This window comes from Trichosurus vulpecula, chromosome 1 (assembly GCF_011100635.1).
Source record: "Trichosurus vulpecula isolate mTriVul1 chromosome 1, mTriVul1.pri, whole genome shotgun sequence".
Taxonomy (NCBI): domain Eukaryota; kingdom Metazoa; phylum Chordata; class Mammalia; order Diprotodontia; family Phalangeridae; genus Trichosurus; species Trichosurus vulpecula.
Genome location: NC_050573.1, coordinates 290,146,731 through 290,172,246, shown reverse-complemented (window position 1 = coordinate 290,172,246; position 25,516 = coordinate 290,146,731). Strand labels below are relative to the sequence as shown.

The window sequence follows — 25,516 nt, the reverse complement described above, 5'->3', positions numbered from 1 at the left end:
ATCCTTTCAAGGGGTCTTCAAGGTCAAAACCATTTTCATAATAATACAAAGATGTTATTTGCCTATTAAAATGCTTCTCCTTCTTCCAAATACACAGCTGTATAAAGCCAGATTTTCTTTATATGCTTCAATCAAAACACCATAACACAACAGATTGAATACAGAAACAGACATAAGAATACAGCTGTCTTCAACTAAGCTAAACCTTAAAGAGATTTGCAAAAAAGATGTAAAGCAATGCCACTCTACTCACTAAATGTTTCCATTTTGGAAAATAGTTCTTTTTCATAAAATGATGCTATTTATATTGATGTGTAATGGTCAGTTATTATATTTTAAATGAATATTTTAAAATTTTATCAGCTTTAATTTCTTTTTTTTATACTGGAAAACTTTTTATTGTAGGTAGAGTGGGATAGCTGGACACAGTTTAGATGATTCCAATTTTGTTGGCAACATCTAAAGCATCATAGTCTGGAGCAAGTCAGACCTAGGCCTTCTTCTCTCCATCAGGCTGGATCAGCATGTCGACCTTGGCCATGTCGATGTCATGCAGCTTCTTTGCCACTTGCTTGATCTGATGCTTGTTGGCTTTGACATCCACAATGAAGACCAGGGTACTGTTGTCCTCAGTCTTCTTCATAGCAGACTCAGCGGTCAAGGGGAACTTAACGATGGCAGAGTGATCCAGCTTGTTTCTCCGAGGGGCACTTTTCCGAGGGTATTTGGGCTGCCTTCCAAATCTTAGTGTCTTGGGTCGCCGAAAGGTGGGGGATGTTCGGATCTTCTTCTTTTTGTGGCTATGGACCCCCTTCAGCACCACCTTCTTGGCCTTCAAGGCTTCAGACTTGGCTTCTGTCTTGGGGGGGACAATGGCTTCCTTCTTCACCTTCAACTCCATCTTGTGGGAAAAAGGCAGCTTTAATTTCTAATATAGTAAATGTCAATAGCTATAACTCCCATAAACAAAAGCTCTGTGAGCTGTCCTCAGTGATTTTTAAGAGTAAAAAGAGGAGGGGCAGCTAGGTGGAGCAGTGGATAGAGCACAGTCCTGGAGTCAGGAGGACCTGAGTTCAAATCTGGCCTCAGATACTAGCTATGTGATCCTGGGCAAGTCATTTAACCCTGACTGGAGAGAGAGAGAGAGAGAGAGAGAGAGAGAGAGAGAGAGAGAGAGTAAAAAGGGGTTCCTAAGACCAAAAAGTCTGAGAAATGCTGCTCTCCTACAAGGCTTTATAAATAGTAGGTGATCACAAAAAGTCTGTTGACTTGATTGTTGGTTTCTGTGAGCCCAGCACTGTGCTGTGTGCATTGTAAAGACAGTCCCTGCCCTCAAGAGCCTTGTAACATGATGGAGTAGACATTATTGGATATAAAATAGCTAAAGAATGTCACAAAATGGATCATACCAAGAGGTATCCAAGAGGTAGAAGATATGTGAATTGTAGTCCATAGTTAAAGATCTCTAATTTCATCAGTAGGAAGTTCTTCCCTCTATTGAGGTAAAATCTCTCTCGTGTGACCTCCATATTCTGCCTTTGTCCTGCCCTCTGAGATCAGGCAGAGCAAGCCTGGGGCCTCTTCTACATGGTGGCCCTTCAAATACATGAGGACGGATGCCGTAGCTTTCCAGGTGTCCTGCATCGTGGTTTCAAGTCTTCTTATCTCCCCAGGATTCAGTCAAGCTTGTCAATGTCCCCTCTCGAGTGTGATCTCCACCTGTAGCACTTTAGAAGTGGTCTGGTAGGGAAGAATGCAGTTGTGCTATTTCTCCTTCTTCTGTGCAGCGATATGGTATTTTAAGGCTTACAAAGCACTTTACATTTGTAATCACATTTTACTCTTACAACACTGAGATAGGGACTAAGGTGCTATTATTATCTGCATTTCACAGATGAGGAAACTGAGGCAGAAATTAAGTGACTTGCCCAGGGTCACAGAACTAATCAGTATCTGAGACTGGATTTGAACTTGTTGTCCTGACTCCAAGACTAGCATATCCTTTAACGTGCCCAACATAGTCATATTAGTTTTTATTGACTGCCAAATCAAACTCCCATCTCATTCTGAGCTTTTGGCCCACTAAATCTGTAGGTCCTTTTCAGACATAATGTTTTTCTAGTATTGTCATTTTTTTATTATAGCGGTCCTGCCAAGCCATGGACACTGAATAGTGCTTTGGCTGCTTAAGTTGTTCTGTATTTCTTTTTTTATTTATTTATTTTCAGAATGTTTTTCTGTCTATACTCCATCCACCCCTCATCTTGCATACTCACATATTATGACCTTAAGTAGCCAATTTTCTTAAGCCAAACCAGGATTTTACTTTCACCCTTAGTAAATGTGATCCTCTCTTCCAGCTTATCAAAATCCTCTTAAAATACAATTCAGTCATTGCAGTATTCAGCATTGATTATTTCTTCAAGCTTCACATGAGCTGCAAATAAGTAGCATGCCATCTATCGCCTTCATCCAAGTCATTAATAAAAACGCTGAATAAAACTGGGTCAAGAACTGAGCTTGGCAGTACTCACCTAAAAGCCTCCTTCCAGATTGACATCAGTTGTTTTCAGTCATTAACCCGTTCTAAATTCACCTAACTATATTATCCAGCCTACATTTTGCCATATTGTCCACAAATATGTCATAAGAGACTTTTGCAAATGTCTTGCTAGAAGGGACCTCGGAGCCCATTTAGTTTAATTCTTTCATTTTGCAGGTGAGGAAACTGATTCCCGAAGAGGTTAAATAACTTCCCTAACATCACAGGTGGGATTTGAACTCATGACCTCGGACGCCAGAGCCAAATACAAATATCATATGGATGATATATGTAGATATGTGATAGACAGACAGATAAGATAAGGATTAGGCCTGTAATTTCATTAGTATAAGGAACTCCCAGATGAGAAAACTCTTTCTATTAATATAGGTCAGCACCTTTTCTGTAACTTAGAGTTGCTTAGAGCATTAAGTTAATTGACTTGCCCGTGATCACAAAGCCAGTATGCATCAGAGGCAGAACTTGAACCCAGATCCTCCTGGCATTAATATGTTGATGATATATCAATATTTCCATTATCGCATGCTGCCTCCATGATATATATGCATTAATAATGTATGCACATATGCATGTACATAGGTATTATAATATAAATATTAAGGAGACAGCGTGGCATAATGTGAAGAGTCCTGGGTTCGAAGCCCATTTCTGACACTTCTCCATTTATTCTCCACTTATGTAAGATCATGGAAAAGACTTTTTACTTCCTCAAGCTTATTTCCTCATTTGTGAAATGGGGGTGACAGGCAAACATCCTCATAGGACTATTACGCGAAATAAATAAGCTAATATATGTGAAGTGTTTTGTAAACCTTAAAGCCTTATGTACATGTCAGGAAACTAGATGCAAAGCATTTTGATGTTTAAAAAAACCCATCACACTTTCAATATATTGGGAGCCACTGTCCTAATATGTTAATAATCCTATCCAAAACAAAAAAAAAAGAGGAAAGAAAAGAGTAGGGATGAGGTTAGTAGAACTTATTTTCAATGAACCTGTATGGGCTTGTAGTGATCACTATTTTTCTTTCCAAGTACTCACAAGACTGCAATTTCTCCATAGGTTAAGGATATCTAATTTCATCAATATGAGAACACTTCCCTTTACAGATCCCACCTCTTTACAACTTTAGTAGGTGTCTTCAAAAGTTGCTATGGATAAAAATTTCTGCGTATTTCACCCCCCTCCCTTAGGGATGAGCTTCTCTGGATTTAGCTGGGCTGGTCTTTAAATGATGGTTATAAAGGTCCAGGATCTGAGCCTTTGGAGCTCAGTAGGACTTTTGCCTCTGAGAATCTCTAGCTTCCTTTGCAGCTTAATTCAAGTACCACCTCCTCCATGAGGCCCTTCCTATTCCTTCAGATGCTTATGCATCCCTCACCCAAATTTTCTTCATGTTGCATGTATTTTGTATCTTCAGAGGACCATAAGATCACAGATGTAGGATTAGGAAGGACCTCACAGGTCATCCAGTCTAAGCCCCTCCTTTTACAGAGGGGGAAACTGAGATCCAAAGAGATTTATCCAAGATCACATAGTGTCAGAGATGGAATATGTGCATATTGTTTTGCCCTGTATGATGTAAGTATTTGGGGGGGGAGGGGAGGAGCTATTTTATTTCTCCTCTTTGTGTCCCAGAACCTGATACAGTGTCCAGCATATTAGGTGATTAACAAATGCTTATCAATTGACTGCTTGACTACCAGTTTGTGTTCTTCTATAGTGCTTGAGAAGCCAGGGATGCCTCAACACCACCGTGAGATATTGGAGGAGAGCTTTAAGATGTGACTCACAGCCCATCCCTTTAACTATCCCTTCTTCCAGCTCTGTAGCTACAGGCCTGAACCTTAGGAAAGAGGGCAGAGTTCAGAGATGAGATCTGAAAGTTATCCTGGAAAAAAAAATTAAAATCAAAAAAAAAGAAAGTTATCCCTGAAGAGGCGATGGTTGAACCTATGAGACCTGCTGAAACCTCCCAAGGAGAAAATACAGAGAGAAGGGCTGCCTGAGAGCCAAGGATGCAGATATTGCTGCATGATAATATTTTCTAGTACCAGCTAATGGAAGCAGACAATTAACAGTGTGTTAAATACAACAGACACAGTAGAATCTTTTACCCATAATGGTTTTAAATGCTATAGCTAAATACGTGGATTAAGTCAAGTTGTGCTTTTTTGGCTGCTAAAATAAAGAGCACTAAAATACTGACCAAAACTTATCAGCATTAAATGTCAAAGGGCTTTTGTGGGGTTTTCTTCTCCCCCACCCCCTTTCCTTGCTTTTTAATGACCCATTTATTTTTCAAGCAATTCTTTAAGGAATTTGAAAGTTTAAGCAGGGGTTACATGGAGAACTAACAGGAAATGTCTCATCTTTCCAAGTTTATTGTTGAGAGTGGCCAGATGTCATTTGTTTGTGAGTGGGAAATGAGAAGTTAGATCACAGAACGTGAAATTTAAAACTCCACGTTAAAAAAATGAGAAAGGGGGGTGAAGTTCTTGGGAGAAACACACACAGTGAAACCACTTCGACTCCAGTGACTGTGTTAACAGTGGTGGGGGAAGCACTCATAAGTGAGATGCTAATATGAGAACATGTTTTACTGTCTGCAGGCACCGCTGTCCTCCAGGTCTGCATTCAAACTGTCCTGTGTGTGAGAACAGCTGGTCTCTGGCTGGCCCCAGCCTGCTTGGGAGCTCTCTCCGGATCTCTTGTAATTATAAACCCTGCAAAAGGCTGAGAACAGAGGTCTGGATTCCTATTGGTCACTACGCCCCAGAACAGAGCAGCTGAACATCACTGACAAATCCAGGAATACAAATTGTCTGTGGCTGTTGAACATACACACAAGGGCAACAATGTTGTTTTTCCCCCATGACATTTTTGGTTTCTGTGGTTTAGATTCTGGGCCAAGACCCTTGGCTCAGATCAAGACTCTCAGGCATTAATTGGTCACTGACTGTCCCCTAAACACCCTCTCCATCCCTGGTATTGCTTGAAGGGGCTTTGGCAAGAACCATTTGGGCCCAGTACTTTCCCAGAATTGTGGAGAGAAAGAATATATACTTTAGATACTAACAATAACAATAAAACAACATCATCATCATAACAGCCTTTAGGCTCATTTGCTCAACTCGCACTGGCACCAGCAGGGTGGGTCTCAAGAGGGGTGACTGATACTACTTTCAGGGTTCTATAGGTAACCCTGTGGGTTGTCATCCACCTACACACTAATTCATAGGTCCCCACCAATGTGTTTCCTCTTAACATTCAGCCAGTAGACACAGTTCTTTAGCAAAGGCATTTACTCAAAAGGTAGTATTTACAAAACATTTTCCCCAACACCAGAGCCATTCCCTCAGAAAACTTGCATGTTGACTCTAGGCAAGAGATGGAAGAGGGTTTACCTCCCTTTTTCAATAACTCCTGCTGAATCATCTCAGTAAGCCATTGTCTCACTGGCTTCTTCCTAAACAATTGAACTAGTTAAACCTCCAACCCCTTCTAGGAAGGGTAATACCTATTTTGCATCTGAAGTCTTTCCTCTTTACATTTTGAATTTTTTAGTCTTTGTAGACCTTCAACTTTTATTAAAGTCTTACTGAGGCATCCTCCCCTCTACCCCAAATGTGGTTCACATTTATATGGTACTTTAAGGTTTCCAAAGGGAAACATGAATCATCTCATTCGATTTTCACAACAACGCTGTGAAGTAGGTACTATTATTATCTCCACTTTATCAATAAGGAAACTGAGGCTGAGAAAGGTTAAATGAATTGGTTGGAATAGATTAATTATAGATAAGACTCTGAGACCATGAGTCCAAATAGGATATTGCTCTTTACCTGAATATGACATTTCTTCGGCTATACTGGCATGGGCAAGCATAAATCTGGAACTAGTTATTTGTACATGTGGGCCAAACATGGAAGCATACAGTAGAATAGGGAGGTGCTCAGTAAAGAGAAAGAAGACCAACTCTTAGCTCTTCAAAACAATCTATATATGGACACCTATGTGGTGTAGTATATTTTGAGAGGGGCAGCTAGGATAGCTTACAATGGATAGAGTGCAGGACCTCGAGTCAGGAAGACTCACCTTCCTGAGTTCAAATCTGGCCTCAGACACTTACTAGCTGTGTGACCCTGGGCAAGTCACTTAACTCTGTTCGCCTCAGTTTCCTCATCTGTAAAACGAACTAGAGAAGGAAATGGCAAACCACTCCAGTATTTTTGTCGAGAAAACCACAAACAGAGTCATGAAGGGTTGGACACAACTGAAATGACTGAACAACAAATATTTCAAGAACCCTAGATTTTGAGTCAGAGGACCCAGGTTCGGATACTGGCTTTGCCACCTGCTACATCTGTGACCTTAGTTGGACAGTACAACATCAAAGGTCTAATCCAGCTCTAAATCCCTGATACTATGACTCCTTTCCTTCAGAGCCTCTTCCACAAAGCCTTATATGCCCACACTGTTCACTTCTTGAGGTTAAGGCACTGATAGACCTTTATACTTCAATACTTCAATAGATCTGGGCTCTCATCTATGTGGATAATCCCTCCAGAAGGTGACAAGTCATCTGCTCTTTTTCATCATGCTCAGCTCCTGTCAATGTCCTCCCGTAAATGCTCCATAGAGGATTTACTTGATGTATGGGAAGTTTGGACCCAAACCTCCTGGTCCTCTAAAATCTCATAGGCAAGCACTAGCTCTAACCCAATGATGGTTAAACTCCCTTTTCCTGAAGGATCTCTCTTTTTTCCATTCCTTGTGCATAATCAATTATTGGTAATGTGAGGCAACCTGTTCATGCTACTATACACAACATTTATCTCTCTAATGCTCTTTGATTCACTTCAAAATTTTGATTCTTTAGAGAATGTGGAGTTCTGTGTTTCAGTCACATAGCATCATTGAAAGAATATTGACATTAAAAAGATGGAGTTTTGGAGCAGCTAGGTGGTGCAGTGAGTAGAGCACTAGCCCTGGAGTCAGGACGACCTCAGTTCAAATCTGGCCTCAGACACTTGACACATGAACTAGCTGTGTGACCTTGGGCAAGTCATTTAACCCCAATTGCTCTGCCAAAAAAAAACCCAAAAAAGATGGAGTTTTGGGGTCAGCCTAAGCTTGGGATAATTAAAAGCATTGTCTTTTCTCAGTGCAATCTAGCCTACCCTTTTCCTCCTATTCAATACTGAGCTCAAGATAGCCCTTTATGAAAGGATAAATGTTTTGCCCTGAGTCACTAGTGGGTCAGCCTTAATTAACAGAGAGCACTGTGTGCTTTCCTCCCAGTGTCTCTGGGCTAGAGCCCCTGGCCCTCTACCTGCTACTATTCTTTTTTCACCAAGCAGGATGGATTAGTTAAGTGCTAAGGGACTAGACCCAGAGGTCTAGGAAGAAGCCACTGGTTCCTAGTGCTGTAAAGGCTTCCCGAGGGTCAATAAATGATTGTTGGGTAGGAGCTTGGCTTGGAAGGACATGCTAAACACAGAGGGCTTGGAAGCAGATTTGGAAGTCATTTATATGAGTATGCTCCAGCTGAAGGCCCTAAGTGAGGCCTGGGTGAGGCTGGTGCGGGGATGGTATCAGCCTATACCTGCATAGACCAATCAGCAAGGGGTGCACATCCTCAGACAATACAAAGGGATTATAAACGAGCCCCAGCAAGCCAGCTGAATGGAGAAGTCGCAGCACAGCCGGTGCAACTCTGCCTTAGGCCAACACGTATTGTTTACAGGCCAGGGAGGAAAGTGCCAGGGCTGAACACTGCTACTCAGTCATCTATTGGCAATGATTAATCACTAACAGCTAAGTGGTGAAGTGGATAAAGCGCTGGACCTGGAGACGGAAGTCCTGCGTTCAAATCCCACCTCAGACACTTACTAGCTTTGTGACTCTGGGGAAGTCATTTATCCTCCCTCAATATCAGTTTCCTCATCCATAAAATATGGATAATAATGGCACCTGCCTCCCAGGATTGTTGTGACTCAGTGACTCGGTGTCGGGCACGTAGGAAGCGCCATATAAATGCCAGTTATTGTTATTGTTGTTGTTAAGTCAAGTACTATCTGAAAAGCAATTTGCAAACCTACGTAAAGGCTAGCTATCATTACTGTATATACACAAGTAATCATGATGTTCTGCTGGTTTGTGCTCATATCCTGTCATTCTCGATCTGAATGGAATGGAATGAAATTCACATCACATTTCATCAGATTAGCCCATACGTCACCTAGCAGAACTCCTGGGGGTATGATACAAGCCAGAGAAAATCTGATGATAATAATAACAACTCAATGGTGTGTAGCACTTTTTGCTTTGCAAAGGTCTTTCCTCCCAACAACCCTGTGAGGAAGATGGTACAATTATCCCTATTTTAAATATAAGAAAATGAGCTTCAGGAAGGTTATGTAACCTTAAAAGCCACCAAGGTGTCGAATGTCAGAGCCCAGGCCTTTTGGTACTCAGTCCAGTGTTTTTTTCTGCCATACTATCCTGTTCTATTGAAGGCCAAGTAGGAGGAAAAGTTCTGAACCATGGTGGAATTGGACAAGGGTCAAATGGAATGCTGGAGTGTGGAATCCCGAGCATTGGAAAGGAGTGAAGCCAGGAGGAACAGGAAGGTCCTGAGGCTTATGTTGCAAAAGAAACAGCAGATTTCATTGGCCTAGGGAACTGCAAAGCAAGGAAACTCCCTCTACCAATGCAGGGCAGCACCTTCTCTCCTAAGACTTAGGGTCTTAGGACCCTTAGGGTCTTAGCCGCTACTTGTGGCTCCCGAAAAGTAAGTGCCCAGGAATTTAACCAAGGATGTTCCTGGCTCTCTATCCATTAAGGCACAATGTTTCTCTGCGTAATTTAATCATGCTGTTAACCATATAAATACTTGAACACTGATTTAGTACCAGATGTGTTCAGAGCCCTGTTCCAGGCACTGGTGGAGATACAAAGTACATAGTCCCTTCTCTTCAGATTACAATCTCAAGGGAAATGAATAGACAGTTTTTTGATGAAGAAATCAAAACTATGTATAGTCATATGAAAAAAAATGCCCTAAATCTTTACTGATTAGAGAAATGCAAATTAAAACAACTTTGTAATTTCATCTATCAGATTGGCTAAAATGATAGATGCCCTTCAGCTGGGGAATGGCTAAACAAGTAGTGGTGGTGATTATAGTGGAATACTACTGTGATATAAGAAACAATGAGCTGGTTGATTTTAGAGGAACACAGAAAGACTTGGACCTATGAAGGAAGATGCTATCACCTCTGGAGAAAGAGCTGTCAATAGAATTATGTACAGTATGGTCTTGCATATATGTATATGTGTATGTATGTATATACATATATATGCATGTTTAATTGTAGCCTTCTCTAGGGCAGGGCGGGCAATGAGGGAGAAAAAAATAAGTGCATAGCAGAGAACAAAAGAAAACTTAGAAGTAAGCACAGAAAAGCTGAGTAGTATTTATTACAAATGTGTAGAAGTTTTCAAAAAAGCAAATTGTTTGAAATGGAAATTTATTGTTTTATATTGAATCCTCTATGCTCTGCTATGTACATGGAAGTGGTTTTTTTTTCTTGTCTTGTATTTAAGTTTTAAATGAATTTAAAAATTAAGATTACAATCTAGTTATGGAGAAAATGGCATTAACCTAGATAGCAAAAGGATAAATGTATTAGAAAGTTACAAAACAAATTTCTTTGGGGGCAGCTAGGTGGGTCAGTGAGTAGAGCACTGGTCCTGGAGCCAGGAAGACATGAATTCAAATTTGGCCTCAGACACTTGACACACTTATTAGCTGTGTGACCTTGGGCAAGTTACTTAACCCCAATTGCCCTGCCTTCCCCCCTCAAAAAAATTTACTTTGCAAGGTCAGAAGGGGAAAGTCATTACAAACAAAGGGACTCAGGAAAGTTTTCTTGGAAGAGGTAATATCTGAATTGATTGAGCCTTCAGACAATCTATTTAATTCAATTCACTGAATATTTAATGAGCACTTTTTATGTGTGAAGCCCAGTGCCAAGTTCTGGGGACTAAAGATGAAAATGAAGCAGCCCCAGCCCTTAAAAAGCTTTACAATCCATTGAGGAAGACAATATGTACACATATAAGTAAATACAAGAAAATTTGGGGAGAGGGAAAACACTAGTAGCTGGGGAAATGAGGAAGGTTTCATACTGGAGGTAACCCCTAAGCTAAGCCTTGAAGGCTGTTAGAAGCAGAGGTGAGTAAGATATGCATTTTCAACATAGGGGTAAGCTTATGCAAAGGAATTGAGAGGGGAGGTGGCATAGAGCTAACTTGACAAGCTAGTAGGCCAGTTGACTAGAATGGAGAATGTGGAAAGGACCAAAATATGAAATAAATCTGAAAAGGTTAGGTGGGAGCCAGATATAAAGTTATAACTACCAAGCTAAGAAATGTGCATTTTATCCTAGAAGTAATAGAGAACCACTGGAGAATTTTGAACAGGGGAATGATAGGGTCAAATCTGTCATTTAGGAAGCTGATTTTGACAGCTCCGTGAAGGGTGAATTGGAGAAGGAAGCAGGCTGACCAACTAAGAGGCTATTGCAAACAGTCACATGGTAGGTGTTAAGGACCTGAGTTAGAGTAATGGTCATGTGTGTGGGGACATGGAGATGAATGGCAGAGGTATAGAGGCAGAATCATCAAGACTTTGCAATGGATTGGACTGTATGTGTTTGGGGGCGGGGGAAGGTGGTGAGAGAGAGGGAAGAGTGAAGGATAACTTCAAGGTTGCAAACTTAGGTGACTGGGATGATGGTGTTACTTTAAAAAAAAGAAAAGAATATAAAGCATTTTGGAGGAGGAATTGATTTGTTAATGGCAGTGATGGAATGGAGGGGTAAGAAATGAATTTTGAAGGGGTTAAGATGAAAATTTTGTTGGGACTTCTAAGTAGAGATTTCTAGTAAGAAGTTGGCAATGCAGAAGAGAGTCAAGAGACTAGATATATAGATTTAGAATCATCTGATTGGAGATCTTTGAACTCATGGGAGCCGATGAGATCATTGAAAGAGGGAATGTATAGAGAAAAGAGAATGGGACCCAGATAGAGGCTTGGGACAAGTATATAGACAATGTTTTATGTAGTTTGGTGGTAAAAAAGTAGAAAAGACCTAGGGCATTAGCTCAAGGTTATGGCAGGTCAAGTCAAGATTTTTGTTTTTGTTTTTAGGAATTTTAGGAGCCTTCCTGCCTGGCCATCCTTGGCAAAATTGTAGTTAACAACTGGTATCAAGTTTGGAATTGGGAGAGGAGGAAGAAGAAGGAGAGTCACTTTGCACCTCACTTGTTTCTCTCTAATCAGGACAATAAGTGCCAGGAAAGAGCAGTCTTTATGGATAACAAAAATGGTAGTAGGGGAGGGGGGATGGCCTTCTTTTTATTAATAGGGCAAGAAGCTTTAGACTCAAAATCATCTCCTTTCTTGGAAAAGGGACACCACCCCTACTGACCCAAAAGAGCTAAAAAGACATTAGAGGATGTAGAAGAGATACTACCTCATCAATGGAAGAAGAGCTATGGAACACATCTGCACCCTAGCAAGAAGGGACATAACTAGGAAGACATAATCAGAATTAATGGGCTGCAGCATTTGGGTTTTAAAACACAAGTTTTCTGAGTCTTTCTCTTGCCCCCCTCTCTCTTTTCTTTTGGCTGAGCAGGAGAGCAGAAGCTTTTTGGCCCTCTCTTTGTCCTGGTTTTTTCCTCCCAGTTGATGAGGAAGAGGACAGAGGCCGAGGTCTTCTTCTCTTTTCTTCTCTCTCTCCTTTTCTCCAACTCTCTCATCTGACCTCTCTTCTTCTGGGAGCTCACCTTTGCCTCTCTCCTCGTCTCTCTCTTTTTCTGGTGGTCTAAGGAGCACTTCTTACGTTCTTCTCAGATGTTGACATGGCAGGCCCTGCTAGAACAATAACAGACACTGATTAATAATCCATTACCATAATCGTGATCTTACATTTTTAGAATTGTTATTAAGGATTCTACCCTACTTAGATAGGAGTAATTTTTTACATGTTTATATGTTTTTATTAAGCTAGGAATTTCCCCTGGAAATCTGTGTGCTTTCGAGGTCTCAGTTCATACTAGGTCTATATTTTTGTTATTGAGCTACAATTTTCCCTATAGCATATGTGCCTGTTAATTCTCATTAAATAGCTCTCTTGAGTAAAGTTATGTATTTAACGTTTGTGGTCCAGTTTCCAGGTGTTCTACTGGTCAATGCCTAGATGATCCTTAGAGTATTGGCCCTCAACAGATTTGGCGTGTGGCAGGCTCAATAAAAAGAAAGTAGAAGATGCAGGTGTAGAGTTTATTACATTTCTCCCTCTTTTTCTCTATCAATAACCCTTGGTAGAGACTGTAGGTAGTGTTTTCCAAAATTTTTCCCTCTTTTTCTCTGACAGGAGACCTGAATATATTTTTAAATAATATTTTAATTTTTCTCCAATTATATGTAAAAACAATTTTTTTTTACATTTTGAGTTCCAAGTTCTATCCCTTCCTCCCTCTTCTTCCTCCTCTCTGAGACAGTAAGTAATCTGATATAGATAATACATGTGTAATCATGTAAAACATATTTCCATATTAGTCATTTTGTGGAAGAAAAAGAAAGAAAGAAAGAAAGAAAGAAAGAGAAAAAGGAAGGAAGGAAGAAAGGAAGGAAGGAAGGAAAGGAACGGAGGAAGGAACAAAGAGAAGGAGGGAGAAAAGTGAAAAATAGTGTATTTTGATCTGTATTCAGACACCATCAGTTCTTTCTCTGGAAACAGATTGCATTTCTCATCATGAGTCCTTTGGGATTGTCTTGGATCATTGTATTGCTGAGAATAGCTAAGTCATTCATAGTTGTTCATCATACAATATCGCTGTTACTATGTACAATATTCTTCCATTTCTGCTCACTTCATTCTGAATCAGTACATGTAAGTCTTCCCAGGTCTTTCTGAAAGCATCCTGATTGTCATTTCTTATAGCACAATAATATTCCATTACAATCATATGCCACAGTTTGTTTAGCCATTCCCCAATTGATGAGCATACCCTCAATTTCCAATTCTTAGCCTCCAAAAAAAAGGCTGCTATAAATATTTTTGTGGATCTTTTTATTGGATCTTTTTGGGATGCAGATCGAGTAGTGGTATTGCTGGATCAAGGGTATGCACAGTTTTATAGCCCTTTGGGCATGGTTAGACCTGGATATATTTATAATAAGCAAAAGATAAAGAGAGATTGGAGAGACAGAGAGCATTTGGGGTGAGGGGAAGGGAAGAAGATAGAGAGAAAGAGGTAAGTTCCCAGAAGAGATAGTGGATTAATCAATGAGACTTCATCAAGTGTCTACTCTGAGCCAGGCAAGGACACAAATGGATGGGTTAGCATGGGCAAGGCAGCATGGTATAGTGAAAGAACACTGGCTCTGGAGTCCGAAGGCCTGGGCTCAAATCCTGCCTCTGACATTTACTATCTCTGTGAGCTTGGGCAAGTTCCCTGGGCCCCAATTTCCTCATCTGGAAAGCAAAGGAGTCAAACTAGCTAGCCTGTGAGCTTCCTTCTAAATATATAATCCTATGACCACAAGGAGAGATGCCACCTTTTCTAAGAGACTGGAGCAAAGGAGAGAATGACAAATGGCATGCAATAATGCAAAAGAGTTTAGAGTGAAAGGTTTCTGTTTTCTCTTTAAAGCAAGAGACAGGAAAAGGAGTATAAAACCCTTAGGGAGAAAAGAGGAGGTTTGGAACAGCCAAACCTGGGGACTATGGTAAAGAGGCTATTGGAAAAGAATAAAAGGAATTGCATTAAGGGCCCAATTAACATTAGAAAACACAGTTTTGGGGTCCCAAATTGGCAGAGTTGCATGACTTCCTCCAGAGGCATTCATTAGCATAAGTGAAAACAGAGATAGTGAGAGTCACCCAGGTTGGTGTTTGACAATGCCTTCACAGGGTTGTGTTGATGTGTTTGTCCTTCATGTTCAAAGATGACTATGACATCAGGGAGATGATGACATGACTTGCAGTTGACTTTGATTTGAGTGAGGGAGGGCTGTACAAGGTCACCAGCCTCACTCCAGAATCATCTGGGTCCAGTGGCCTGATTTTCACCAGGATGACTGGAGATGGCCCAGGATGCAATGAGAGACCCTGGCCCTTTTAAGCTAAGGTCTTTTCAGGTTCTCACTGTGAGTGAGGTAAGGCCCATTCAGTGAATAGGCCTCTTTAAGAAGTTAATCAACGGATGGCCCCTTTAATCAAAACTCAAAAAAAAAAAAAATCAAACTGGGAGGGGAAGACTCTCAGGGTTCCTGGCCAAAAGAGAAACAGTTGCTATTGCACAGGGACAAGGGAAATTTAAAAGTTGAAGACAGTATTCAATTGAACTAAATAAAAATGGGTCATGGGGAGGGGAGGCTAGACCAGGGATGATAGCCTGGGAGAAGAGCAAAGAATGGAAGCAGTGGATGACTCTGAGGATGACAGACATACAGGCAGAGGAGCAGTAAGATGGGGAGATGGAAGGATATTGACTTCTGGTCAGAGGTCAGAGTACAGGATCATGGAGGTGGCATCATCCCTGAGGGTGACTAAGGCAAAATGAAAATATTGGTCAGGGTAGTTGAGAAACTTAATAAATTAGGAATCCAGGGTATTTGAAGGACATGAACATATCCTTTAAAGTTCCATGGTATGAGGGCATGGGTCAGAATGAAGAGAGATTATAACTTAGCTACAGAAAAGGAATGAGAGTAACCCAAAGACTGGCAAATGGCTGAAACAAAGATCTAGACCAGGTTTTATGGAGTGAACTTCAAAGGAGAGGCCGCCGAGTGGTAGCAATGAGCAGACACTATGCTTCCTCCTCCTCTCGGGCCTATGTGTCATAAGGCATGAAAGATGAAACACCCAGTTCTGAGGAGGTGGCCAGAGACTCAGTGTTTTTCAAAGAGAGCCAGGCTTTCATGAGTACCAGATGATAGAAAGAGTGGGAAAGGAAAAGGCCTAGAATGAAAAGTTTATGAAATAACAGACACACACACACACACACACACACACACACACACACACACACACACACACTGACACTTCATAACCTGTGACTCAGAACCAAAGTTCTGATCTCCCAGAGACTGGGTTAAATTTCTCTAATAATAACTTCCCTGTCTTGTTTCTCCCCACCCCTCGGCCCCCCAAAGAAAGTCCAGGGAACATCTGGAAACTCTCCATTTTCCCTCAACAGCTCTGCTTGGTTCAACTACACAGAACATCATACCCCCTTGTGGACTCCTCACCACTCCCTCCGTACCCTAGCTTCCTTTTCTGTGTCTTCCCTCATTAGTTTGTAAGCCTTTTGAGGACAGGAACTATCTTTCTTTTTTAAAATTTGTATCCCCAGAACTTTGCACAGTGCCTGGCACATAGTAGTTTCTTAATAAATGTTAATTGAATTGAATTAAATTTGGCTTGTATTTTTCTCTTTTAGTATCTTCTGTCCCTTTCAAGCACTCTAGGCTAACAAAAACATTTAAACAATGAATAGGTTTATTTAAAAGCTTGTAAAGAACAGAATAATGACTCACATCCTAACCTGGTTAATAAAGGAATATCTCTGCAAAACTCATAGCACCAACTAGCCAAGGCCCTGCTTCATGCAATACTATTTTGGGTCCTAGGGTCAATCTGGTGTCAGATTCTCTCTCTCTCTCTCTCTCTCTCTCTCTCTCTCTCCCTCTCTCTCTCTCCCTCTCTCTCTCTTCCTCTCTCTTTCTCTTTTATTTAATCTATTTCCCAGCTCTTGAGACATAGTTCACCAGCTGTCCTGGCTTCTTCAACTAGAAGTCTGGCTCAGGTACTCATTGGTGGCCAATACATTCCCCATAGCTGCTGGAAGCTCAGTCTTTCTCTCTGTATTACACATGCAATGGGGCCTGGGGCATTGTAGAATAAAATTACTTGACTTTCTCAGAGCTGCTCAGGTCCCTTCAGCCTTGAACTCATGATATCACAGCAAGGAGCTACTTGGTTCTTTTTCAGAGCTCCTCACTACATTTATTTATACTTTGGTTATAGTTTGTTACAATTCCTCTATTCATTTTTCTAATTACATGTGTGCAAAATTAAATTATGCATGCATGTATATATCATATGTAATGGGAAATATATATAGCAGAATTATACCCAAATCTATAGTTGACATATACCTCTGCACACATACACACGCGCACACACACACGTACACACACACACGAAACAGAGAGAGAGAGACAGAGAGAGGTATTTAATTTGATCTTCATGATAATTCTGTGAGGTAGATACTAAAGACATTATTATTTCCATTTTACAGATGTGGAAACTGAGGCTCAGAGAGGTTATGTGACTTTCCCAGGGTCACAGAGCTAGTGGTGTAGATTTTGAACTTCCTGACAAGACCAATATTCTTTCCATTAAACCATGCTGCTTATGAATGCATATGTAATTCTTTGGGAGAAGCTATACCACTGGAATTTATATAAGGCAAAATTCATTTGTTCAAATTGCTCTTAGGGCCTTATATCCAGGTGGGAAATTAAATAGTGTTTTTTGAGGCTAATGCTGGGTATTCAGGCAATCCAGATGAGTGGATGCCATTTACAAATCTTTGAATTAATATCCTTTCCTTGATCTCATACAAAAGCTATTGAATAACTAACTCTCGTAGCTTCAGGGGTTTGGTAGTGAGTTACTGGCTTTTAGATCCCTCATTAATTAGCATTCTAGCTACCTTCGTGGGCAGTGGGCTAAAAAAGCCGCCCATTAATGAATCTTCAGCCTCTCAGGTGGTATGTGCATGCATGACAGATATTCATCATTGTTTTACAGGAGGAAGGATGGGTGGGCTGGTCTGAGGCTGGCTCAAGGTCTGCTAGAGTGAATCTGGCTGAGTTGGGACTGAGATCCATGGTGTCTGATAACTTAGATTTAGTCCACTGACTTATGCTCTTGGATATATTTCCTTTTGTTGTTGTTGTTTTGGCTAGAAATTGAAGTCTTCACTTAGTGTTAACTCTACCCGTTTAGTCTTTAGTGGAATAGAATGTCAAAGCCCAAACCACATGAAGCAGTGTCAAGCCTCCTGCTTAGATCACACAAATCCTTCGTCTCTCAGAGAAAAAAAAAGTTTGTCAAATGTTGTGAAAGGTCCCCAGCCACATAGGGTCCGGTTTTGCCCTGAGAACATAACAGTGGCTTTATCTGGGAAAACATACCGAGCCCTAAAGCCATAGTCATCTTTAGATCTACAGTATTTGAGGTGTAGAGACCTGAATTTGATAGTTTTTTGCTCCAGGAAAAGCAGCTGAGACCCAAGTGTAATTATTTTTCCAGTAACATTTCTAGTTCTGATAGATTTAGGATTTGTCAGGGCCCAAGATATCTAAAAACAGGTTGGTCAGCTACCTATTAACTCTCCACCACACCAATCTTTACCCAATTTACTTTTCCAATATTATTTAACTTCAATGTACTTTGGAGAACGGTTTGATGGAGTCTGAATCTTGGCTCCATCATGGCAGCTGGGTGACCCTGGGCCCATCTTTTAAACTCTCTGTGCTTCGGTTTCCTCATCTGTAAAATGAGTGGGTTAGATTAGATGTCCTCAAAGGTCCCTTCCAATTCTGTGTCTATGATCCTCTGGACCTATGAACTCTATTCCCTTTCACACATTTTTGGTTCCAATAACTTAGACTAGTGGCTTTTTCTTGAGCTCATCCCGTTGAGTCAAGCCGGGAAGCATTTATTAAGTGCTTACTGTGTGTCAGGCATTGTGCTGGACTACAAATACAAGCAGAAAGACAGGCAGTCCCTATTCTCATGGAGCTCACATTCTAATTGGGAAAGACAAGACAAAAAAGGAAGATGTGTGTGTAAGGGGGGCAACAACCAATGTGGAGGCTTGCTAGAGAAAGTCTGGAGCGAAGCCCAGAGAGGAATTTAACGTGGGTGACCTGGGCTCCCTTCTTCTGGGGAGAGCCATCTAATCAGGGGAGAGGCCAAAGGGGCAGAGAATTCTTCCAATGTGGGAATCCTAGGGCCGAAGTAAGTCTTCAGGATGAAGAGCCAGGACATGACAGAGAAAGTTAGGAGCACAGCTTAGGGAAGAATGCCCTTTCCTGCCTCCGTGCAGTGATATAGGCTCTCCTTGGAATGCAGGCCCTTCTCATCTATACCTTTTGAAATCTTTCTCATCCTTTGAAGCTCAGCCCAAGAACCACCTCTTCTAATGAAACCTTCCTCTATCCCAGCCTTCTAAAAGTGATTGTTCTAGCTTCAATTTTTCCTAGAACTCTTTATCTGAAACTCCCCTGTGCCCTTATCACATTCTATCTTGTGTCATGAGTTGGTGCTTCCTCACCATGCAAATGCCATTTTCTCCCTATCAGATTGTGAGCTCCTTCAGGACAGGGACTGTTCCATTTTCCATCCTTATATTTCCAGCACTTTCTATAGTGGTTTACATATAGTAAGACCTTTAGTGGTTTGCACATAGTAGGACCTTTACCAGTTTTTTTCCTTTTTTTTCTATTCATTGTCCCTTTGATACTTTCCTACTTCTGTGCCCACAATGGTCTGAAATGCCTATCCTCTCTCACTGAATTACCACTCATCCTTAAAAACCCTCCTCAAATGCTTCAGAGGCTTCCTCTATGAGGCTTTTACTGATCTCAAGTCAGTAATAACCTTTCACTTTATACAGACCCTATTTAGAACTTTGATAGTATATCTTGTATGCACCTACTGTAAACTCCATGAAACAGGCACTTATCTAAACTTTGTATTTCCTCGAGAGTCTGCCACAGTGTGCTACACACAGGAGGTACTTAATATTCTTTGAATTGAAGTAAAGCTGGTGCAACGTGAAGCCACAGTAGGCTATCCTCCCACAGTCTAGGGTGCCAGTACACTGTATGAGATCTTCCCTTGCCTGATCTAAAACAGGACAAAAAAATAAAGAACCCCAGAGGTCCCAGGACAATTGTTTAATTGTTCTCTGTAGTTATTCAAACTTACTTTTTTTGTATTTAATGGAGGAAGAAGTGAGGACAAGCTATAGTTTCTTTCAATTCCAAAAGTATTTATTGAGCCCCTACTAATATGCTTCCCCTAGAGGTGGAGGACCCTGGTAAATTGATAACCTGATAAATGAGCGCAGCTCAACGTTGGCACAAGGACTCTGGGCTCTTTAAGTCAGAAAACCTCAGGTCAGGTTCTGGCTCTGAGCCTTGCTTACTTGATGACCTTATCTAAAGAATGGGAATAACTCACTATTTCGTGGAGTTATGTGGGTTATAGATTCAGAATTGGAAGAGAACTTAGAGGCTGTGGGAAGGGGAATGGGCCTTTATGTAGTGCCTACTCTGTGCCAGGCACTGTGCTAAGTGCTTTTACACATTTCTCATTTGATCCCTACAGCAAGCCTGTGAGGTAGGTACTATTATTATCCCTATTTTACATTTAAAGAAACTCTGGGTAAGAGAGGGTAACTTGCCCAGAGTCGCAGAGGTGGTAAATGACAGAAGTGGGATTTGAACCCATGTCTTCTGGCTCTTTCCAGTGCTCTTTCTACTGTTCTAGGCTACTATGCTTCTGTAAATTCGAGCCACATCTGTTCAAATATCTGAAGGTCTGTCAAGTGGAAGAGAGTTTAGATTTAGCTGGCTGGTGTTAAAAGACAGAACTAGTTACAAGAGTTGGAAGTCATAAAGAAGAATATTAAGATTTGCTCTAAGGAAAAATTCCCTAAGAGTTAGAGCCCTCCAAAAGTGGAGTAGATGGAGTCAGTGGAGGTTTTCAATCCAAGGCTGGCTGGCCACTTGACAGATTTGTTCTGGAGGGTGTTCTTGCAGAGGTGGATATTCGTTGAACAGGATGGGTTTCAGGGTTTCTTCAGGCTGAGTTAAAGTTTTCTGGTCTTGAACACTGATGCTTATTGACTCTTGAGATTCCCAGAATCCCAGAACTTCAGAGGTCCTCTAGTCCCACCAAGAATCTCTGGGAAACGTACAAGACCAAAATATTCAGTCAGCCTCCCCCACAAGCCTCCCAGGGAGGAGGTACCCCCATATTCATTTGGTACCTATTTCACAGGGGTCTCGTGAGCTTCCAATGACAAAATATTCCTATAATGATTTGCACTGCTTATTACTTGCGAGTCCTTGGGCAAGTAGCTTAATTTATGTGGGCCTCAGTTTCCTAATTTGTAAAACGAGGAAGCTGGACTTGCTGGCCTCTGGAGTCTTTTCCAGCTTTAGATCTCTGAGTGTGTGTGTGTGTGTGTGTGTGTGTGTGTGTGTGTGTGTGTGTGTGTGTGCTTCTTTTTACAGCTGTTGTCCTCCTCCACAACCCCCCTCAGGGCTTTCTGTCCTGACCCCGGTGCCGTTGGGGCCAGAGAGACCCTGTGAATGCCCTCCGAATGATTTCCCCAGGCTCCTGATTAATGCCTGAGGAGGTTGGCAAAGGAACCCAGTGCCCAGGGCCGGCCTGGTTTCCAAAGAGCCCTAGTCGCCCGAGAGCCATGCCCGATGACCTCGGGGCTTTGTTTAAAAGGGGGCCACGGAATGTCTGGGCCGGTAATGTGGGGGTGAAACAGAAATGCCTTTCTCCCGAGGAGAAGGGCTTCGCTTTAGAAATCTGCCTGCCTGAAAGCCCCCGGGCCGGAGCGAGCTAGAGCAGGGACTCTGTGCCAGGGAAGCCGGCGAACAGCTTCCTGCGTTTTCGAGCCAAAGTCAACCCAACCGACAATGAATGAAAGGCTGGGCGCACAGAGCAGCCCCGGCGAGGGGCAGAGGGCAGGGGCGCGGGGGGCCCCGGGGGACCGGGGGAGGCTGCGCCTCTTTTTCCGGGGAAAGGAGGCAGTGCTGAGGTGAAGGCGCATCACTTTTGGTAATGCCCGAGGAAATCCCCCAGGGAGCATTTTCAGCCCCACAGTTGTTCTTCTTACAAACGGAGAAAGTCCCCGGCGCCCAGGAGCTGGAGATAAAGAAGGGAGTGTTCTCCGCCCGCGGGCGGGCTGGGGAGGAAAGGGCTCGGCTCGACGTCCGTTCGTTCCGGGCCCCGCCTCCTCCTCGGGGCTGTCCGGGAGTCTCCCCCGCTCCCGCCCCCGAGGCCCCGGGCTGGCCGAGTGGACGCCTGGCTTCCCAGGAAGTCCGGGCTTCCCGGCGGAGGCGGCGCGCAGCCCGGTTTCCTATAACTTCTTGCACAAATGACGCGGTAAAGATGGATTTGCCAGGAAGCCTTACGAGATAGACACTTGGAGAAAGGGAGGGAAACCTTCATTTATTTTATTTTTGGATGTGCAGGGAAACCACGGCCCTAGGTTTGTTGTTTTTTTTAAATGTATTTATTTATTTATTTTAGATGAGCAAGGAATAAAGGCCGGAGGGGGCAAGTGCTTTTGCCTAATTCCCATCTTTTCCCTCTCAAGTAAATTAGTTCGCATTTCACTTTTCAAAGCACTCTAGAAACATTTTCTCATTGGAGACCCCTAATGAATATAGGGGGTGCCTCTTCCCTGAAGGGCTTCTGGGGAGGCTGGATAAATATTTGTCCTGTATGTTTTCCTGGGGATTCTTGGTGGGACTAGAGGTTTTGGGATTCTGGGAATCTCAAACTCTACAAGTCCTAAACTGAACTCATTATCTTTCCCCCTTCCCCCATCCCTCTTCTGAACTTTCCTATTCTCCTAGCTTCCTTCAAGACTCAGTTCAAATCCCATATTCTGCAGACCTTTAATCATCCCCCAGCTGCTAATGCCATTCCTTCTCAGAATGCCTCCCATCTACTCTCTCCATCAGGGGTGGGAAACCTTTGGCCTCAAGGCCACATGTGGCCTTCTAGGTTCTTGGGTTCGGCCTTTTGACTGAGTCCAAGTTTTACAGAACAAATCCTAATTATTAATTATTATTATTAACAAATTATTAAGGGGATTTGTTCTGTGAAGTTTGGATTCAGTCAAAGAGCCATACTTGAGAACTTAGAGGGCCACATGTGACCTAGAGGCCGAAGGTTCCCCAGCCCAGCCTATCAATTAACGAACTGTATTAAGTGCTTACTATTTGCCAAGCATTGTGCTGAGGGCTGAAGATACAAAAAGAGGCCAAACACAGTCCCTGCCCTTAAAGAACATCTTGAAGGTGCCAAATTATTTACATGTTGTTTTCCTCCATAGAGTATGAGCTCCTTGAGGGCAGAGGCTATTTTTGCCTTTCTAGGAATCCTCAGTGCTTAGCACAGTGCCTGGCACATAGTAGGTGCTTAAAAAGTAGTTGTTGGCTGACTGGCTGGGCATCACTCTGCATCTATTCCCCTAGGTTCAGAACCTAAGAGTCATCCTTAGCTCTTCTTTCCTTCCCTTTCTCACACATATCCAATCAGTTGCTCATACCTCTACCTTCTGTCACTTCTCCACTCTCAGGACCACCAGCCCAGGTGAGGCTTTCATCACCTTTTGGTAGGGATACTGCCACAGTCCTTCATGATCTTGCCCAGGGGTGGGGAACTTTGGGCCTCGAGGCCACATATGGCCCATTAGGTCCTCAAGTTCAGCCAAACATTGAAGTTTGCATTCAGTCAAGGGGCTGCACTTGAGGACCTAGAGTGCTACATGTGGCCTCAAGACCACAGGTTCCCCACCCCAGCTTTTCCGTTCTCTAAGGCTGAAAGGCCCAAGGTGATTTGACCAAGGTCACACAACTAATAACTGGCAGAACCAATAGTGAGACTTAGGTCTTAGGATCTGAGGATTCAGACTGCAATCCTCTAATCCAGGGGTCATTATCCTTTTTTGTGTCAGGAACTTATCTGGCAATCAGAAAGTTTTTAAATTCATAAATTAAAATACCAAGGCTAAAAGGAAACCAATTATGTTATCAAAAAATTTTTTTTAAGTTCATAGACCCCAGGTGAAGAATCCTTGTTTAGTCCAACAGAAAGAAACTAAGGCCCAGGGGAAGAAACTTGACTTCCCAAAGGTCACATAGGTGGTAGGTAAAAAGATGAGGATTTGAACCCAAATTCTCTGATTCTAACAAGGTGAATGGAACTTGTAGAGAGGCAGATTTCTGACTCTGTGGAAAGAAAGACTCCCCAACAACTAGGACTATACAGCATTCTTTCCACTTTACCACAATGGCCACCACAAAATAAAGATAATATTTTACAGCTTACAAAGTACTTGAATATGTAAGGCGTGGGTTGGGGAGAGATCTATTATTTCTACCATTTTACAGAAATAGCTTGCTCAATATTGGGGGAAAGAGGAGAAAAAGCAGGAAGAAATGCTCTTATGAATTTTTATCCCACTGTCTTTCATAACACATTCCTACATACTTTAGACACCATTATTTTATCAAGGCTTAGTCCAGCTGTGTCATAAATATGTTATAGTCCATATGTGGAAGCATCCCTATTTGGAGAAGGTTTTTTTATGGTAATGTAGGGAAACTGAGGTTTTCACTGACCAAAATACAGCACCAGTATATGCAGGTTCTATTGTTAACAGATAAACATAATAAAGACAGGAATTTAGGCTAAGTCAGTAGAGAACACTGACTTTGCCTCCAGGGGCCTACCTTTTCTTGCTTAAATTTATTTCTCACTAACCCAGAGAAAATCTCTGAATGATGTAAGATCATTGGAACTCTAAGCTAGGTAGTACCTGCCTCATAAGATTGTTGTGAAGATTAAATGAGGTAATACATGTAAAGCATTTTGCAAATTGTAAAGTACTATACGAATGTTAACTATTATTAGTTATTTGTAACAGAAGACTTTGATCTCTGGTCCATACATAGCAGTAGAAAGGGAAAGACCTAACCTTAGCCTGAGGGCACACTGCCTAGTTTTGGTTAACTAGATATAGGGCCCAAGAAGGCTGTCACCCCAGCAGACTGAATCTGAGATGGTTTAGTTGGCCCAAAAGAGAGCCCAGAAGAGAGCCAGCTGAGTAACACTGAGACCAGCAGAACAACATGCCAGTGGAGACTATATGTTGGTACTGTTACAGGCCAATGGAAGAGAGATGCTGCACCCAGTGAAGTCAAGGGAGCAACTCACCCTAAGGAGACACTGCCCAGCAAGGACCATGCATAGGGAGAGTAGTTCAATGATATCAACAGTTAATATCAGTGAGTCATTCCTTCACGCAAATTCACACATGGTAGATCTGTCTACCTCAAGTCTTTCCCCTCTTTAATCCACCCTCCATTCAGCCACAAAAGTGATTTTCCTAAAATACAGGTGCAATCATATTACCCTCCTACTCAATAAACTTCAGTAGTTTCTATTTGCTAAGATCAAATAAATAAAAATGCTCTGTTTGGCACTTAAAGCTGTTCATAACCTAGCCCCTTCCTATATCTTTCCAGTCTTCTTACACCTTATTCCCTAACACATACTCTTTGATCCAATAAAATCCATTAACACTAGCCACCGGGCTGAAAAGTGAGGGGGAGGCGGAAAGTATCCAATCATGGGAAAAGAGGGGAAGGATAGTGGAGAAGTCAAAGAAATCCTAATAAGTATAGCTAGAGAAGTCAAAAGAAGTCCAAAATAAGAGCAACTGTAGTGAGAAATGAGGAGATGTCTTAGGAGATGTCTGAAGTAATTGTATCCTCTGGCTGACAAGAAAAAACTCAGCCCCGTGGGGGTTCAGGAACCATCATTTTGAGTAGATGTGGACCCACAAAGTACCTTGAACTGATCCTGTATGTGACACAGGTGAGGCACTACAGTAACATTTTCAAAAGTTGGAAATTATGGAGAAAATATAGTAATATAATATATATTTTAGAGATTGAGCCCAGGCATGTCGGTAGGCCTGTTTGCAAATAAACCCCTAACCAGTGGTCCCATGGACCTCACCCCAGTGGGTCA

General features: G+C 42.0%; 1 protein-coding gene across 1 annotated transcript; it reads right to left on the bottom strand.

Moving 5' to 3' along the window:
- Positions 1–490: 490 nt before the first annotated feature.
- LOC118844089 (60S ribosomal protein L23a-like) lies at positions 491–901 on the bottom strand. The gene has a single exon (XM_036751907.1). The coding sequence runs from the start codon at positions 899–901 to the stop codon at positions 491–493; it is 411 nt and encodes a 136-aa protein (XP_036607802.1).
- Positions 902–25,516: the final 24,615 nt, after the last annotated feature.